The 15172-nt window shown below is 36.2% G+C and overlaps 1 protein-coding gene across 2 annotated transcripts in view; it reads left to right on the top strand.

Annotated features, from left to right (window-relative positions):
* The window catches only part of LOC134754201 (transcription initiation factor TFIID subunit 4), a 41983-nt gene that overhangs the window by 1327 nt on the left and 25484 nt on the right, over positions 1–15172 (top strand). Inside the window, exons 2-5 of one of the 2 annotated variants that reach the window (XM_063690351.1) lie at positions 2321–2482; positions 2920–3066; positions 4716–4925; positions 5000–5143. In XM_063690351.1, coding sequence (XP_063546421.1) covers positions 2321–2482; positions 2920–3066; positions 4716–4925; positions 5000–5143 — 663 coding nt within the window. The remainder of the gene's footprint in view (positions 1–2320; positions 2483–2919; positions 3067–4715; positions 4926–4999; positions 5144–15172) is intronic. The other variant, XM_063690352.1, reaches the window with a different exon arrangement.

Below are 15172 nucleotides of genomic sequence, written 5' to 3'. Positions count from 1 at the left end.
GTGCTAAACCTACAAAATAACACATTTTATTTTAATGGGCACTACACAAGATTTTAATGCAATTATTATAAACACCTGCCTAGTGGTTACCAAATCTGCTTTTGTTTAAATAGGAATAAAATAAAAATAAAATATCTAAACAAAACATAACAGTGTATTCTTCTTTAAATCATAATATGAATGATTTTCTGTGATGTAATATGAAACTTAATAAAATTGTTTAGCTAGGTATTGAGCTTAAGGCTAGCGATGTGACGAGTCCACTTTTTCTCAATTTGAATAACTTATTGTTTAGATATAACATTTTTCATTTATTTAGATATAAATTATTTTTTAATAAGCAGAAACATCTGCAAACGATGCTATTCAAGTCTCACTTAAGGTAGTAATTTTTCCACTTTTAAATTTATTTAGATATAGTTGGTCAATCCAAATTGTCAGTAAATAAGAACAAAAAAAACTATACCCATTCTTTTCTTTTGGGTGCTAGTACTAGTGTAAGACAAAGATAATATGATTTTCTCTGTCTATGTTTGAAATGAGACAGTCCTTTGACAAACTATATATGTATACATAATCTTTGAGTAATTTTAAGCAACTTGGCAGTTATTAAAATTTTATATTTAATAGACAAAGGTCTCAAAATCACAAACACAAAAAAGGTAAATCATATATCAGTATCAAAAATGTAATCTAGTTATAAATCTTAAGTATGCACTTGGAACTTATTATATTATGTATTCACTTAATTTATAAAAATTATGTGTAATTTGCACTTGGCAGGTGCAGGTGGGTTATAACATTTTGATATTTAAAAACTTTTAATTGTTTACTTTGGAAATATCTTATTCTAAATGATTTGCTTTTAATTTTTAAACTAGAATTAAAGTATATACTTCTGTACAAATCATGTTTTGACTATATGTATACATGGTATGTTTTGTACAATCGGAATGCCATTATGGTATTGGAAACCTCGGTTTTAAGGAAACCTATATAATTCATAACCTATGAAATATATTTCCTGTTCTTAAGACTGTTAATGTTCATATAAATAAATAAGTAAATATTATAAAACAATTTTACACAGATGGAGCTAGTCCCACAGTAAGCTCAATAAGGCTTGTGTTTTGACCTTTAGACGACGATATATATATATGTATAATAGTTATATATATATATATATATATATATATATATATGTACATAGAAAACATTCATAACTCAGGAACAAATATTTGTGATAAACACACAGATGAATACCCTTACCAGGATGCAGGAATGTAGGCAGGGTCACTACCCACTAGGCTAGAAGGGTATCATTGCTCAATTCTGCCTTTGAAACTAAACATTATTTGCTTTTTAAGAGATATTCTAAATACATTACAACTAAAGTATTGAAGTATTGCAGTATTGCCATGTCATGTAGTATTTATTACAATGGCTAAACATCAGTCGTCACACAGTTCACTACTTTCACTGTCAGAGGGGTCAATATTGTGGTTCACTTTCAAATAGGTATCCCTTACAAAAATATTATTCACTCACATCATTTATTAGCTCCATATTTGAAAGTTTTAGATAAGTCATTTGAGTTGTATTCAATTTTGCACCTTTAATAAGAAGATAGTGTTGTGAGATAAAATCATTTTCTTAACTGTCTCAAAAATGAATAACATATTTATTTAAGAAGGATTGTGCTCAAGCTTATAAATACTTGAACGTGCAGCTGAATACCGTCATAAATTCATGATACAGTCATGTTCACATAGTTTTGGCGCTTTGTTTGCTTTGATGGTGTCTGTATAAAGGCAAGCTGGTACATATTTTGGAGCCCCTGCTGCTCAGATATTTAGAATTGTGCCTAATATTCTACGTATTTTATCCAGTCTAATATGAATGAAAATACTTTTTTTTGCTGTTGTAGGTTATTCACTATTGAAATAAAGCAAAAGTAAAAATGCTGTTATTATACTAAGCTAAGTAACAAATTTTCTTATTAATGAATAAAGTCTCCTATACAATACAGTGTATTTGCATAGGGCCGTTTCTTACTTTCTTTAACAAAATAAAGTAATCCATATGTTTTATAATATTTCACTTTATGTGCACCATTCATCCCAAATATACTATCCACTAAAATGTGTACCTATCTAACAAATGACCTGCTTCAGTATCATGTTTATGGATTCTGCTATATTATTGTTTTAAAATACATGTGGAATTTAAAAAAAATCACTCATTTGTAAAAAATAAACTGCAGCTTTAGGTTCAGAATCACCGAGTGAACCATAAATTGAAACAAGGCGTTCATTTTTAGATTACGCTGCAAACTCTGCAGAGTCTACAACCTGGGCAGCAGGGTCATTTGTTGTTAAAGACTGAGAATGGGCAATACCAGTTGCTGAGGGTGGGCCCCGCGCCTGCGGCCAGCTCGCTGGCGCCGCCGGCGCAGACAATCCGGCTCTCGACCGTGCCGGCAGTAAGTAGGCACACCAACTCCGCTACTCACCGAAACTTTGAAATTGGACAAGCGCTTGCACTTACTTGTAAAAGTATATTCCAACAAATGTAGGCATGTGGCCGTTTGTCCAATTTTAACTCATCCTTTGTGCATGTACAAACCTGGTGAAGGTGCATGTTCTAAGGTAATTAACAAGGTAAGCTAATGGAATTACAGCTAATACCATCATGTAATTATAATTTATGTGTTAAAATTAATTAGTTACCTGTGCATTTTGTTCATTGTTCAAATAGAGCAGTGTTGGAATAAGATGAAAACATTGTTCAAGTGGTTTTTTCCTCTAGTCGTCTCTATACTTCGCTTGAGAATGATGAAGCTTTGATTGAAGATTAATACGATTTAGCATGGCTGGCAGTGGGCTGTAGGAAGATATTGAGTAATAGCGTTGATTGCAGCATCCCGGCGTACAGACGGTGTCGACGAGTGTCGCGGCGCAGATGCAGGGGCAGATGGCTGCGGGCGCGGTGGCGGCACCGGCGGTCGTGGCCTCGCCCGCGCCCGCGCCCGTGCCTCCGCCACAGGCGCCCACTGTCACTACGCAGGTTGGTGCTGGACAATTTACCTTACTCAATTGGCCGCTTCCACCTATACTTTGCCATGAACCTGGGCTTTTAAAATATTGTAGACATTGTATCGTCCACGCTAAAGTAAAAGCGACTGCATACGATCTCATACATTTAGAACATAAAAATATATAATTTTCACCACACCAAGGCTCTCTTGATTGTTCAAAAACGGATGAGAAAGTTGCATTTTATCCACAAGTGTGGCAAAGTATTATGATGCTAGTTTTGAGTTGTTTCCTTATAGAATTGACTTTTAAATGATGATTTTGAATGATATATATATCTAAGATATGTGTATCTAAAAACGTTAATTTGATTTGGTTTGATGTTTTACAGTTAGTACATTCCTCGCGTTGGTGTGATGAAATTTTTTGTGTTTCATTCGGTGGCAAAGTTTGTTTAACCTACGTGCGTTGAAACCCTCGCAGCACTCAAGATTCCAATTTTTGGAATCTTCCGTTTGCTCGGGTGTCAATATTTGCACCAGCAGTTTAACAACAACTTTGCCCTCTTGTAAAACAAATAACTACACACACAAAAATTTTACTTTTTTATACTTAGTACGGCGAAATGTAGTCCAGTAATATATAATCACGCGCCAGGTTGCGGAATTCCACTGGAACTATTTTTTTCATAATATACTTAACTGTCAGCAAACAAATGAGAATAACAGCGTCCCCTTGACAATGATCATATATTAGTATATTTTACTGGTCAGGCTTTAAGAGGCCGTAGTCGATTTTGGAGCAAAAATGTAAAATTGATAGATTTAGTCGTTGAAATTATACACGTTTTGTTACGTAATATCTAAATAACAAGTATTGATTTCTATTAGCACGTCTTCTCATCTTGCCTTTTAATAATGAGGTCGCGAGCGTGCGTCACCGGTAATGCATTAAGAAAAGGGGCAGTTTTTAAAAATTCATAAAAAAAAAACATGGTGGTAAATTATACAAATTGATGTATAAGAATAGTTTCAGCAAATGTTGTAGATTGTTTAAGTATCAAAATTACGTTGAAATTAAGTCGATTTTTAGAGAAATTGTCACTTGTTTTGAAGTAATTTCTGGAGAAAATTGATTTCGTCTAACTTTCATTTACACTACTTCAAAGTCATAATAATAAAAATGTAGTCTGATAAACGTCAAGTACAGGATATGTGTAATACAAAATTATCATGTTTAGCAGTCCAAACAGTACGAAATTTACAAATAAGAGCGACAAAATCAGTGCTTTACGCGCGTTTACCTAAACGTCCATCAGAAAAGCAAACATTACTAATTTAGTGAGTCTGTTTTCAAAAAATTGATCTGATAAAAGATAAGATTCTTATCAGACGTGCTAATAGAAACCAGTACTTGTTATTTGAATTAGGTAACAAAAGGTGTAAAATTTCACGGACTAAATCTATCAATTTTACATTTTTGCAACTAAAATCGACACCGGCCTCTTACTATAAAAAATAAAAAAGCTTTTATTTTAGGCAGTTACCCATATTGCATACAAAAATAAATGAAAATTACTACCATACTATATAAGGTGAACTCATGCAACCCAGACGTGGGTAAGTGAAACTACGCGTTATAGTAATTACAATTCAACTGATAATTATTTATTGTTTCCAGAAACCTTCAGACAACACAAAAGAAAAGTGCAGAAACTTTTTGGCAAATCTGTTGGACTTGTCAAGTAAAGAACCCAAGTCCGTTGAACGAAATGTGAGAAATCTCATCCAAGAGCTGATTGACGCCCAAGTGGAACCAGAGGAATTTTGCGATCGACTCGAAAGGTTGCTAAACGCTAGTCCTCAACCGTGCCTCATAGGCTTTCTAAAGGTTAGTATCTTGAACTATGTTAAGTGGGGAAAATGGAACATTTAAATAAGTAACACGTATTTTTTTATTAATAGAAAAGCCTGCCTCTTCTGCGACAATCCCTGGTGACCAAAGAGTTGGTAATTGAAGGAATCAACCCGCCGGCGCCGCACGTGGCGTTCTCCTCGATTCCGGCGCCGCCGCACCAGACCATCATGGCCACATCCAACGTGCAGCTGGTAAGCAACTCTTAGCGCCAGTTGCACCAACCACAATTAACAGACTAATCAACGTCAAGCAGCAGATAACTATGAAACTTCCCATACAATAAAATTTAGCGAACGCTAAAATGGTGACAGATGGTTTGGTGCAACCCGACCTACATCTACTTTACTCGTTCTCTTTGATAAAAGTATAACTAATCTATCTGAAGATTAGTTATACTTTTATAACATTCTGGGTAGTAATTCGGAACTCACAGAAGCTCACCTGTCAGTTTGCGCGCGCGATTCGAGCTTTGCGCGTTTTACCTCATTGATCTTGAACTGTAATGTTTTATTTATTTATTTTAGATTCTAATTAACCTTAGGTGCCTTGCACTGTACAGTGTGCCTACAGTTAAGGTTTAATTAAAAATGGGCGGTTGACGTTTTGGTGACATGACGTTACTAGTGACCCTAATAGTTCCTATCAGCAATAGTACATTACTACAAAGGCTGAGAAGTAAGGGGTTGCCGTCCAAAGTAAGGCCGGATAGTTAGGAAGCCGACAATCGCTTTTCACGCCGATGTATGTATAGTGCTTTTCTTCAAACATGCAATGAAATAAATAAAGAAATCTTCAGGAAACCAGTTTTATTTCTAAAGAAACTAAAAATAAACTAGGCACAAAATATAACTACCACCAATACCTATCTTTATCACACGTCGTATATTTTACACATGTTGTTTGTCAATTTATTACACAAATTTTCAGGATATATTATTGTATCTTTGATGTTTTCGTCTTGCACCCGTCTGATCAATAAGTTTTTCGGAACTTATGTACGAAACGTCATTTGATATTTACCAGTCGCTTTTCGGTGAAGGAAAACATCGTGAGGAAACCGGACTAGGATTAACAAGGCCTAGTTCCCCCTCTGGGTTGGAAGGTCAAGTGGCAGTCGCTTTCGTAAAAACTAGTGCCTACGTCAATTCTTTGGATTAGTTGTCAAGTGGACCCCAAGCTCCCATGAGCCGTGGCAAAATTCCGGGAAAACGCGAGGAAGACTATTTATGATAATGTTATTATTGTGTAAAAAAAAAAAAAAAAAAAAAAAAAAAAAAAAAAAAAAAAAAAAAAAAAAAAAAAAAAAAAAAAAAAAAAAAAAAAAAATCATAATTTTTGGTTGGTAAACTTCGGAGATAAGGAGGGGAATGGTATTTTTTTAAACATTTTCCTTCATAAATCAATTTTTTTTTTTTTTTTTTTTTTTTTTTCACTATGAAAAAGAAATTGTTTTGTAATATTCAGTTTGAGCTCTTTCAAATGATATCCCACTCAACCTAGCAACTAGACTTTGAAATTTTGCCCCCTCTTTATATTGGGCATTTTCCATAATTAATAAAAATAAATATAAAAAAATGTGTTTGGGTTTGTGTTCTTCATGACTATTCCAAATTTCAAATCGATAGTTCTCGAGATATTTAGCAATGTGACAGACAGACAGACGGACAGAGTCGCACCATAAGGGTTCCGTTTGTACCTTTTTGGTACGGAACCCTAAAAATAAAAATAATATAATTTGTTCCCCAGTTGTCGTTAAAAATCCCAAAAAGTCTAAATTGATTCGGACGTCGGAACTACGCGTACGCACTAACGTATTGTTTGAAGGACAGGATCGTCCATGCGCGTTTCTCAGTTTAATCACTAGTAGAATTCTAACAGAAAAGTGTGCGACTGACCTGAGCTGTTGAGTCTTTTTGATGTGCGTACTGCATCTGGAGGCTACCTCGACGTATAAGAAAGCCTGTAACATGGCGATCATTAAACCACTCATATGAATATTGAACGGCAACTACATTTTGCATATCGCAGCTGCATGAAATGAAATGAAATCATGTTATAAATCGTACCAGTCATAGAATGATGAACATAAAGTTGTACTTTATATTCAAATGTAAAATTATGGAAAGTAGTCTACCTTTCTAATAGTACATTATGATACAAGTGTGCTAAGTTGACCATTATATACTGGGCGATATTGTGTGTATATAATGGTCACAGGCGCACGTGTTTCATACGACGTTTTTCAACACACTTGTGAGAAAAAAAGGAAACTTTCATATTAATCAAATTGTATTTAGTTAAAACAGTTATATAGTATGCGTGTTGCACCTGTCATACTGGCGTGCGCCCCACTCACCTGCCGCGGGCGGGCCGGCGAGAACCCGACACGCGGTCGGCGGGGCGCTGCCCGCGTGCCGCGTGCCCAGTCTGTGTACATTGTAAAATGTACTCGACTAAGTTAAGAAGGCTCCGTTTCCATGCATATTATTAGCAATCAGTTACCTTCCTAACTCAGTCGGATAATATAATGAAAAAGCACGCGTGTTTAATGTCTAGGATTATGAGCCAAAAATCTGTAGAATAAAAACGTCGTGTTGAGCAAGTGTGTTGAAATAGTTATTTACGATACAAGTGCGGAAAAGAGGAAATTAGACACGACTTGCGAATTACCTATTCGCACGTGTATCGTACAACGGTTTACAGTACATATGGCCCTTTAAACTTTCGACATATGCACAAAAAGAAGATTTGATTTTTATTCTCTTTATTTATTTTTCATCTTAGGCTAGGTTTTTATAATATGGATATAAAAGTAAAATACAAAAACACTTACAAAACATTACAAAAAATATATAAACACATTATAAAAAACCTAACCTAGGGTGCCGCCGGCAGCGGGGCAAGGCCCGGCGGACTATCCGCGCCGTGTCCAAGATCACCGCCTTCTGCATCTGACCCTTGATCCAGCCACCTAGCGAGAGTCTCTTAAGGTGTTGGTCGAGACCCTTCGCTATGAGACCGTTCGCTGAAACGACTATCGGGACAATGATCGTCGAATCAACATCATTTGATTATTATTATTATATACGAATGCACAGGCCGCTTAAAATAGCTGATACGTGCATATCAATGTCCTGCACTTGTGTTTGTTGATTGTACCACTTTGTTGGATTTATTGATTTGTATCCATACCAAATTGCAACTTTCTAGCACTAAAGATCACAGAGCAAAGCCTCGGACAGACGGACAGACAGACAGACGGACATGGCGAAACTATAAATGTTGACTACGGCACCCTAAAAAGATATTTAGCATTGGCGCTCGAGCACTTTAAGAATACAACAGGCATAGAAAAAGGCGCTATGACAGAATAATATTTTAAATATGATTACTACTGATGACAAAAAAATAACACGACCGAGACTTGAGGAACCTTTAGACCCTTAACACACGGCGTCGTAACGTAACAGAAGCGTAAAAGCGTATCATATTACGCGCGTAGGACGAAAGCGCTACGACCATGTACATGGTCAAACGATTCCGCAGCGAAGCGTAATCTCTTACGATTCGCTGCAACAACGCTTCGTGTGCGGACTTGTTTGATCATGTACGTGCTCGTAGCGCTCTCGTCCTACGCGCGTAATATGATACGCTTACGCTTCTCTTACGTTACGACGCCGCGTGCTGAAGGCCTTAAACTGCACTGTACAGTGTACACATTTCTTCTCTTAATCGTCTAAGGGCCACTTGCACCATTTACTAACCCGGGGTTAACCGGTTAAACCTGGAGTTACTATGGTTACCAGTACAATTTTACACTGGTTTAACCGTTTAACCCCTGGTTAGTGGGATGGTGCTAGTGGCGCTAAGTATTTTTTGTAATGGTCTATTTGACATCATGCACATTATTTTGCAGACTAAAAAATAATGTAAATAACTACCTAGTCGGCTCATAAGTTCTGTCATATACATAGTATCAAATAAAATCAAAAGTTTAAGTTTATTCCGTATAATTTGTACAGCGTTTGAAAGCTTATAAACTAGAGAATCTAAATGTATAACATTTATTCAAAATGACCGCCATAATTATCTACACAGGCTTGAAGTCTTCGTGGCCAGTCGTCAATGGATTCACGCACCACTTTCATGTCGATATTGGCCACTGCCGTAGCAAGAGATTTTTTCAGCGAGTCTAGATTTGCATGAGGTTTTGAGCACACCTTTTCCTCTAAATACTGCCATATTTTATAGTCTAAAGTATTAAGATCTGGGCTAGAGGAGGGCCAATCTTCATGCCGTATAAAGTCGATTTTATTGGAGGCGAGCCAGGCTTGCGTAGACTTTGCCTTATGGGCTGGAGCAGAGTCCTGCTGGAAAACCCAATGCTGGTTTAGAAACATCGTATGGGATAGTGGTTTCACAATATTAGTCAACACCGTGTCTTGGTACACTTTGGCACTAGTTTTTACTCCTTTCTCACAAAAATGCATACTAGTGACGCCCGCATAAGAAACTCCCAGCCAAACCATCACAGATGAAGGGTGATAACCTCTTTGAATACGGGGAATGCTATTAGACGCTTCTTTACTATTGCGAGCGTACACTCTATCATTTAGTTTATTACAGTTTTCTTCTATGTCAAAAATTTTCTCGCCCGAAAACAGTATACAACGGTGCTTATTTTTAGCGTACTTCTTCAATAAAGCTTTAGATCTTTTAAGCCTTAAAGCTTTAAGCCGACCATTGAGAAGATGGCCAGTTTTTCGTTTATAAGCACGAAGTCTCAGGTCTTGATTAAGCACTCTTTTCACCGTGTTTTTGCTCAAACCCATCTGGAGGGCCATAACTTTTTGTTTCCTAGCGGGATTTCTGGCAATGCGTGCCCTAATTGCTTGTACAACCGCTGGAGTCCTAGCTGTACGCGGACGACCGCTTCTTTTCTTGTCATTTAAACTAGAGACCTCACTGTATCTTTCTATGGTACGATACACAAATCTTAGAGAGAATTTTAAATTTTCAAGTAGCTTAAAAATTTTAGTCGGCGAGTGACCACAACGATATAGTGCAATTATTGCGGTACGGCTATCTTTAAGCGTCCACTCCATGTTGAAGAAAACAGAAAATTGCAAAATTATACTACTCAAATATTTAATAAAGATTCGAAATTCAAACGCAGAACGGTTTTTGTTTTAGGAGTTCCAAATTTAAATTTTAAAGGCCAGTGACAGAACTTATGAGCCGACTAGGTAAATGTCTTTTTCACGGAGTGAAATATTTCCAGCTTGTTGTAGAACACGGTGACGAGTAATTGTATAAAGTTGTGCTACTCGTAACTATGTAGTGAGACGATGTTACAACAGCAGTATTTGTTTTTGTGCGTAGTACGACGGAGATCCTACTTGCGCCTCTTGGCTGACCGCGTCGTTTCCATTAACTCGGACTTACAGCTACGGCACGTCATCCTTGACTTCCATGAGGGCCATACCTGTAAGTGCCGAGTTTCAGGTGCGTCCCAAATATCATTTTGAATGAGCTTCGCTCGTGACTCGGTCTCGCGTTGTTTTCAACTAAACAGAATAGTTTCCGTTTGTGCCCTTACACTCTGCATTGATACTTACTATGAAAGATGCAACTTTACACATACACATCAAGAAAAATATTGTAGAATTCTTATTTCTGTTTAGTTTGACCATTCTCTCAGAATATATTTACTAGTAAGCATTAATGTCGAACATGCGACCGATTGGCAATCACATTAATACTGTGGGTAATGAACACCAAATAAATGATCCTTTTTCAAAATTATGCGGAGTAGTCAGAGCGGCCTGTCGGTGAGCCGAGCTCTCCGCGGTCCGCGGGCGTGTAAGCGCATAAACCATCGCATGAGCGAGGCAGGCTCACGCGTTTTCATGTTTACACCTCCCTCTGCTTATTTATAATCACTTCATCAATTCATGTCATTTTACAACTTCTGTCAGTTTTTTTTTTCGTTTAGATAAGGGCGATATCCTTGAGATTTTATTTTGCTATTTTATAGAACCCAACGTTTTAACACATTTACCTGTTGTCCAGAATGTATTTCTGTGCTTCCCCTGCGAATGCCTCTTTTATATTGTAGGTTGTTGTATTAATGTTCAATGTTAAAAAAATGTTAAATGTGATAAGTTCCTTTTCTTCTGATCAATAGGTAAGAATGTAAATTACGATTTTTTTAATGGAACGTTGGCTAGTCTAGTAGGCCACTGTGCTTAGTTTAAGATTCAAACTAGTTAGATTTAGAAAAACTAACTACACCGACTGGCAAGCGACAGAGTAATGGAAATGTCAAAATATGAAGATTAAGTATAGCGGCACTTTTATACTTTGCCACTCTCAGACGCTATCTCTAAATTCTCTAGTGACTAGTCAAACTTGGGATTATAATAATTAATGTGCAATTGCCTATATGCGGCTTTTTGGTGACCTTTAGAGGTTATAAACCCATTTAGTTATTAGGCAGTTGTAAAATCTTGTCAAAATTTGAACTCACGAAATCATTAATCATCACCATTAGCTTTTCCACTACGCACTTCGCCAAAGGCCAATACTACCTATTAACTTAGCAAAAGTGTTCGCATACCTACCTACCTACCTAATGACTGTAGATTTGAGATCGAATAATAATACGTGCGTTTATGTTATGTGACGCGTTATATTTAAGAGCTTTATTGAAAGGATAGGCTTTATTCGAGGACACTTGGTGTTGTGTACCGTTATGAGCAGTTCTGTTGATAACTTAGCCCTTGGACGATGATGGCTCAAGCCCCACACTGACGACGCTGCTGCCGCCCGTGCTGCCCGCCAGCCTGGCGCCGGCGCTTGTCCCTACTGCTAAGACTATTAGCGTTGTGTCGGTGCACACTCCCAACCTGCAGGTTTGTTTGCTGTCCCAACGGATCTTACGTGCATCGGTGTCAACTTGTAGTCTTGTTTGCTCGTTTTGTCGATAGCTTTCCTTCAACTGGTACGAGTTGGCATTTTTTTATATAAAAAAGTCAATGGAAATGTAAGATAGTTGTCAGGATCACATTAAACCGTAGGTAATATTCAGAATATATTTAATAAAGGTGCTTCGTACTCGTAACAAAATAATACACAAGTTACAACTCGTTAAGGTTGGCCGAAGTTTTATGTTTGGCTTACCTTGCGGAAGGTGCCCATAAATTTTCCTAATCTTATTTTTTTAAGTATTATTACTACTTTTTTTTTCATGTGAATGTAAATTTAGTAAGTCGTTGTTTCATTTGATGTAAAATAGCTTTTTTAATTCAGTTGCTCAAAAGGTGCTACTTTACGTAGCTGTTTAGCATGCGAAAAGTTGGTTTTCGCGAACTAGTGCTTTTTACTTTTCCAATTTTTTAAATTTATTCTTGTTCCAATTCATGACTACTTATTGATGAGTGTTAATAGTAGTTTCCTTTAAACGTCGTAATCAACATAAAACCCTACTATTAATGTAAGAATACGAAAAATATACATATTTTACCTCTTCATCATGATAACTCGTCTATTTTTTATATATTGAATATTGAAAAACCGTTCTTAATAAGTTGTCTGGGAACGGAACGCCTGTCAAAGAAGAGGCGTTTTTTCTTTCTGCTTTAAGTTTCCAAAGGCAACATTCGATATTGTTTTTATAAATGTACGATACACAAATAATCGTAATTAACGATATTTGGGTAATAATAGTACAATGTTTTATATTTACAATTGTTTTTGTCTTATAGAACATGCATTAAAAAAAAACTTTCATTGAAGTGGGTTCAATAATAATAACACCCAGCTAAAAAAACACCTCTTCATAATGTCAATGTCAATGATGTCACAGAATTGATAATATAAAAGTTTCGAATTCCTTACTTGTTGTTTTTCTTATTTTTTCGCAACTGTATTAAAAAAGTCGTTCAATACACGTGCGGAAATGTCATTCTTCACTCGTACCGTGTCTCGCCACTCGCCTGCGGCTCGTGGCAAGATATCTCGGTAGTCGTGGAGTAATGACATACTTTCCGCACTAGCATCGAAATGTACTATTACAGTACATATGATGCTACTTTCTCGCACTAGTGCGTCAAATAGCACTTTTCGTGCATATGTCGAAAGTTTAAAGGGCCATATGTACTGTAAAACGTTGTACGATACACGTGCGAATAGGTAATTCGCAACTCGTGTCGATTTAAAACACTCCCTGCGTTCGTGTTTTAATTTATCGCCACTCGTTTCGAATTTCATCTTTTCCGCACTTGTATCGTAAATAATTATAGCTCTGTCGTGTTTGCCCGCGAGTCAGGAATAGATTTCCATGACCAGTAGCACCCCGGGCGATAGCTCGTAAAGTGGTTAAGGGCGACGTGTTTTGGTGGCTGCCGTTCCTCAACCCACGAAATTAGCGTCTGGCCCGCGGTCTATGTGTCAGATAACAGATTTACTGGCTCCAATTGCGATTAGCTGTAGTGCATGTTTTTTTTTAAATAAGACTTAAAATATTTGAAATATTTTGAATAATTTTCATTATGTTGTTAAAATAAATAGCTATCCTTACCCATTAAAACAGTTTAAAATTATTTAATCGTATTTGTTCAATAATATACATATATTATTTATAGGTATATAGTGTGGCAGCCGGCAAGGGAATCTTAAAGATAATTGTTAGGTTTGTCTAACTTTCGGTACCCAAATAACTAATGTAATTGTTATTTAAATATGTACCTAGTTTGCAACGTTTCCTTTGACATTATTGGCTTACTGGATATCAATTAAATGTACCGCAATATCTTAGGAATGAGGTTAATGTTTGCGTTATCGGCATACTTAAAAACTGTACGCGACAAAATCCGGGCATGCATGATCTGGTAAATCTTTTAAATGAATGTGCGTTATGAAGCAGCACTTTTTTAAATATTTTGTGGTTATCAAACTACATAATAAAATTACAAACATAATTTATCATGAGGTTGTCTGTGACAAACCATTATATATTCCACAATACCTATATTTTCTTCTACACGGTCTTCTGACACTCTTTATCAAATTCTCCTATTAAAAACATTTTATGATTTTTATTTATACAAGCCAAATTAAATCTTATTACAATATATTTTTACAATAGTTAAAACTTTTCTAATTGTATTCAGATTGAGATAGTTCCGAGGTGTTTTAACTTTAGTGAATTTGACTTTTTGACAAAAAATGCCTCCCATATAAAAACAACTTTCAGTGCTTGGGAGTGGAAAGTCTTCTTAACTACTAGCACAATCGGATTAAGTCTCACCTCGAAATCCTTCCAAAGATATGAAATTTGGTATGTATGTTAATTAAAGGTCTCTTTTTCATGTCCACACTAGTTGACATTTGGGGACCTCGAGGAATCGCACCCATCTTGGATAATGTGTACCATCCTGGAGAAATTTGCGTTTTACTCTAAATATACGTTCTCTACGAAAATATGGTGTAAGGCAACATTAAAGCTTATTAAATTCTACACAAAAAAGTCCTAGATAACTTTGCGGAAAAAATACATCTTGTTATAGAAAATAATAGCTGAAACCAGATTTAGCGCTTATACCCTTTCAGGGGATATTCTCTTAATATGAAACTTGGAGGAATATGAATTCCACTTTTGTCTATACATTTGTACACGTTCTACCCTAATATCAACATTTTACTCGACTGCGACTTAAACAGAAAGTAGGGTTATGGGTTTAAATACTGAAAATCAGTACACCCTGTAGCTCAGGATACTGGACGGATTTTTTAAATTACATTTCGGTAGATTCCTCTTGTCCTTCACAACCTGTTTACACCTGTTTTATTAAAGAAAAATTAATACAGCCGCCTTGAGAGGACGCCGAATAGTAAATCATATTTTTACTTCTAGCGCCTAAACTATTAAGTGGATTTCAATAAAATAGACATGAGAAGATCCATAATTGGTACACGAGAGCTATGCAATACAAATTTACTAAAATAAATGGAGGAAAAATGTGTAAAACTTAAAAATGTGACTACAAAAACAGATTTTAGGTCTTAAATGGGGTTTAAACAATAGTGACAGTAATGAAATTTGACACCTACAATTTCAGGGATCCCTATTTGCGTGTCATAAAATTGGAGCTTCGGGGATCACGGGGATCAAACGCCATCTTGAGAAGTATAAGTCTTTTTGGTTTTTCTTTTTTTCT

The sequence above is a fragment of the Cydia strobilella genome, chromosome Z (assembly GCF_947568885.1).
Source record: "Cydia strobilella chromosome Z, ilCydStro3.1, whole genome shotgun sequence".
Taxonomy (NCBI): Eukaryota; Metazoa; Arthropoda; class Insecta; order Lepidoptera; family Tortricidae; genus Cydia; species Cydia strobilella.
This window is presented reverse-complemented; position numbering and strand designations above follow the sequence as displayed.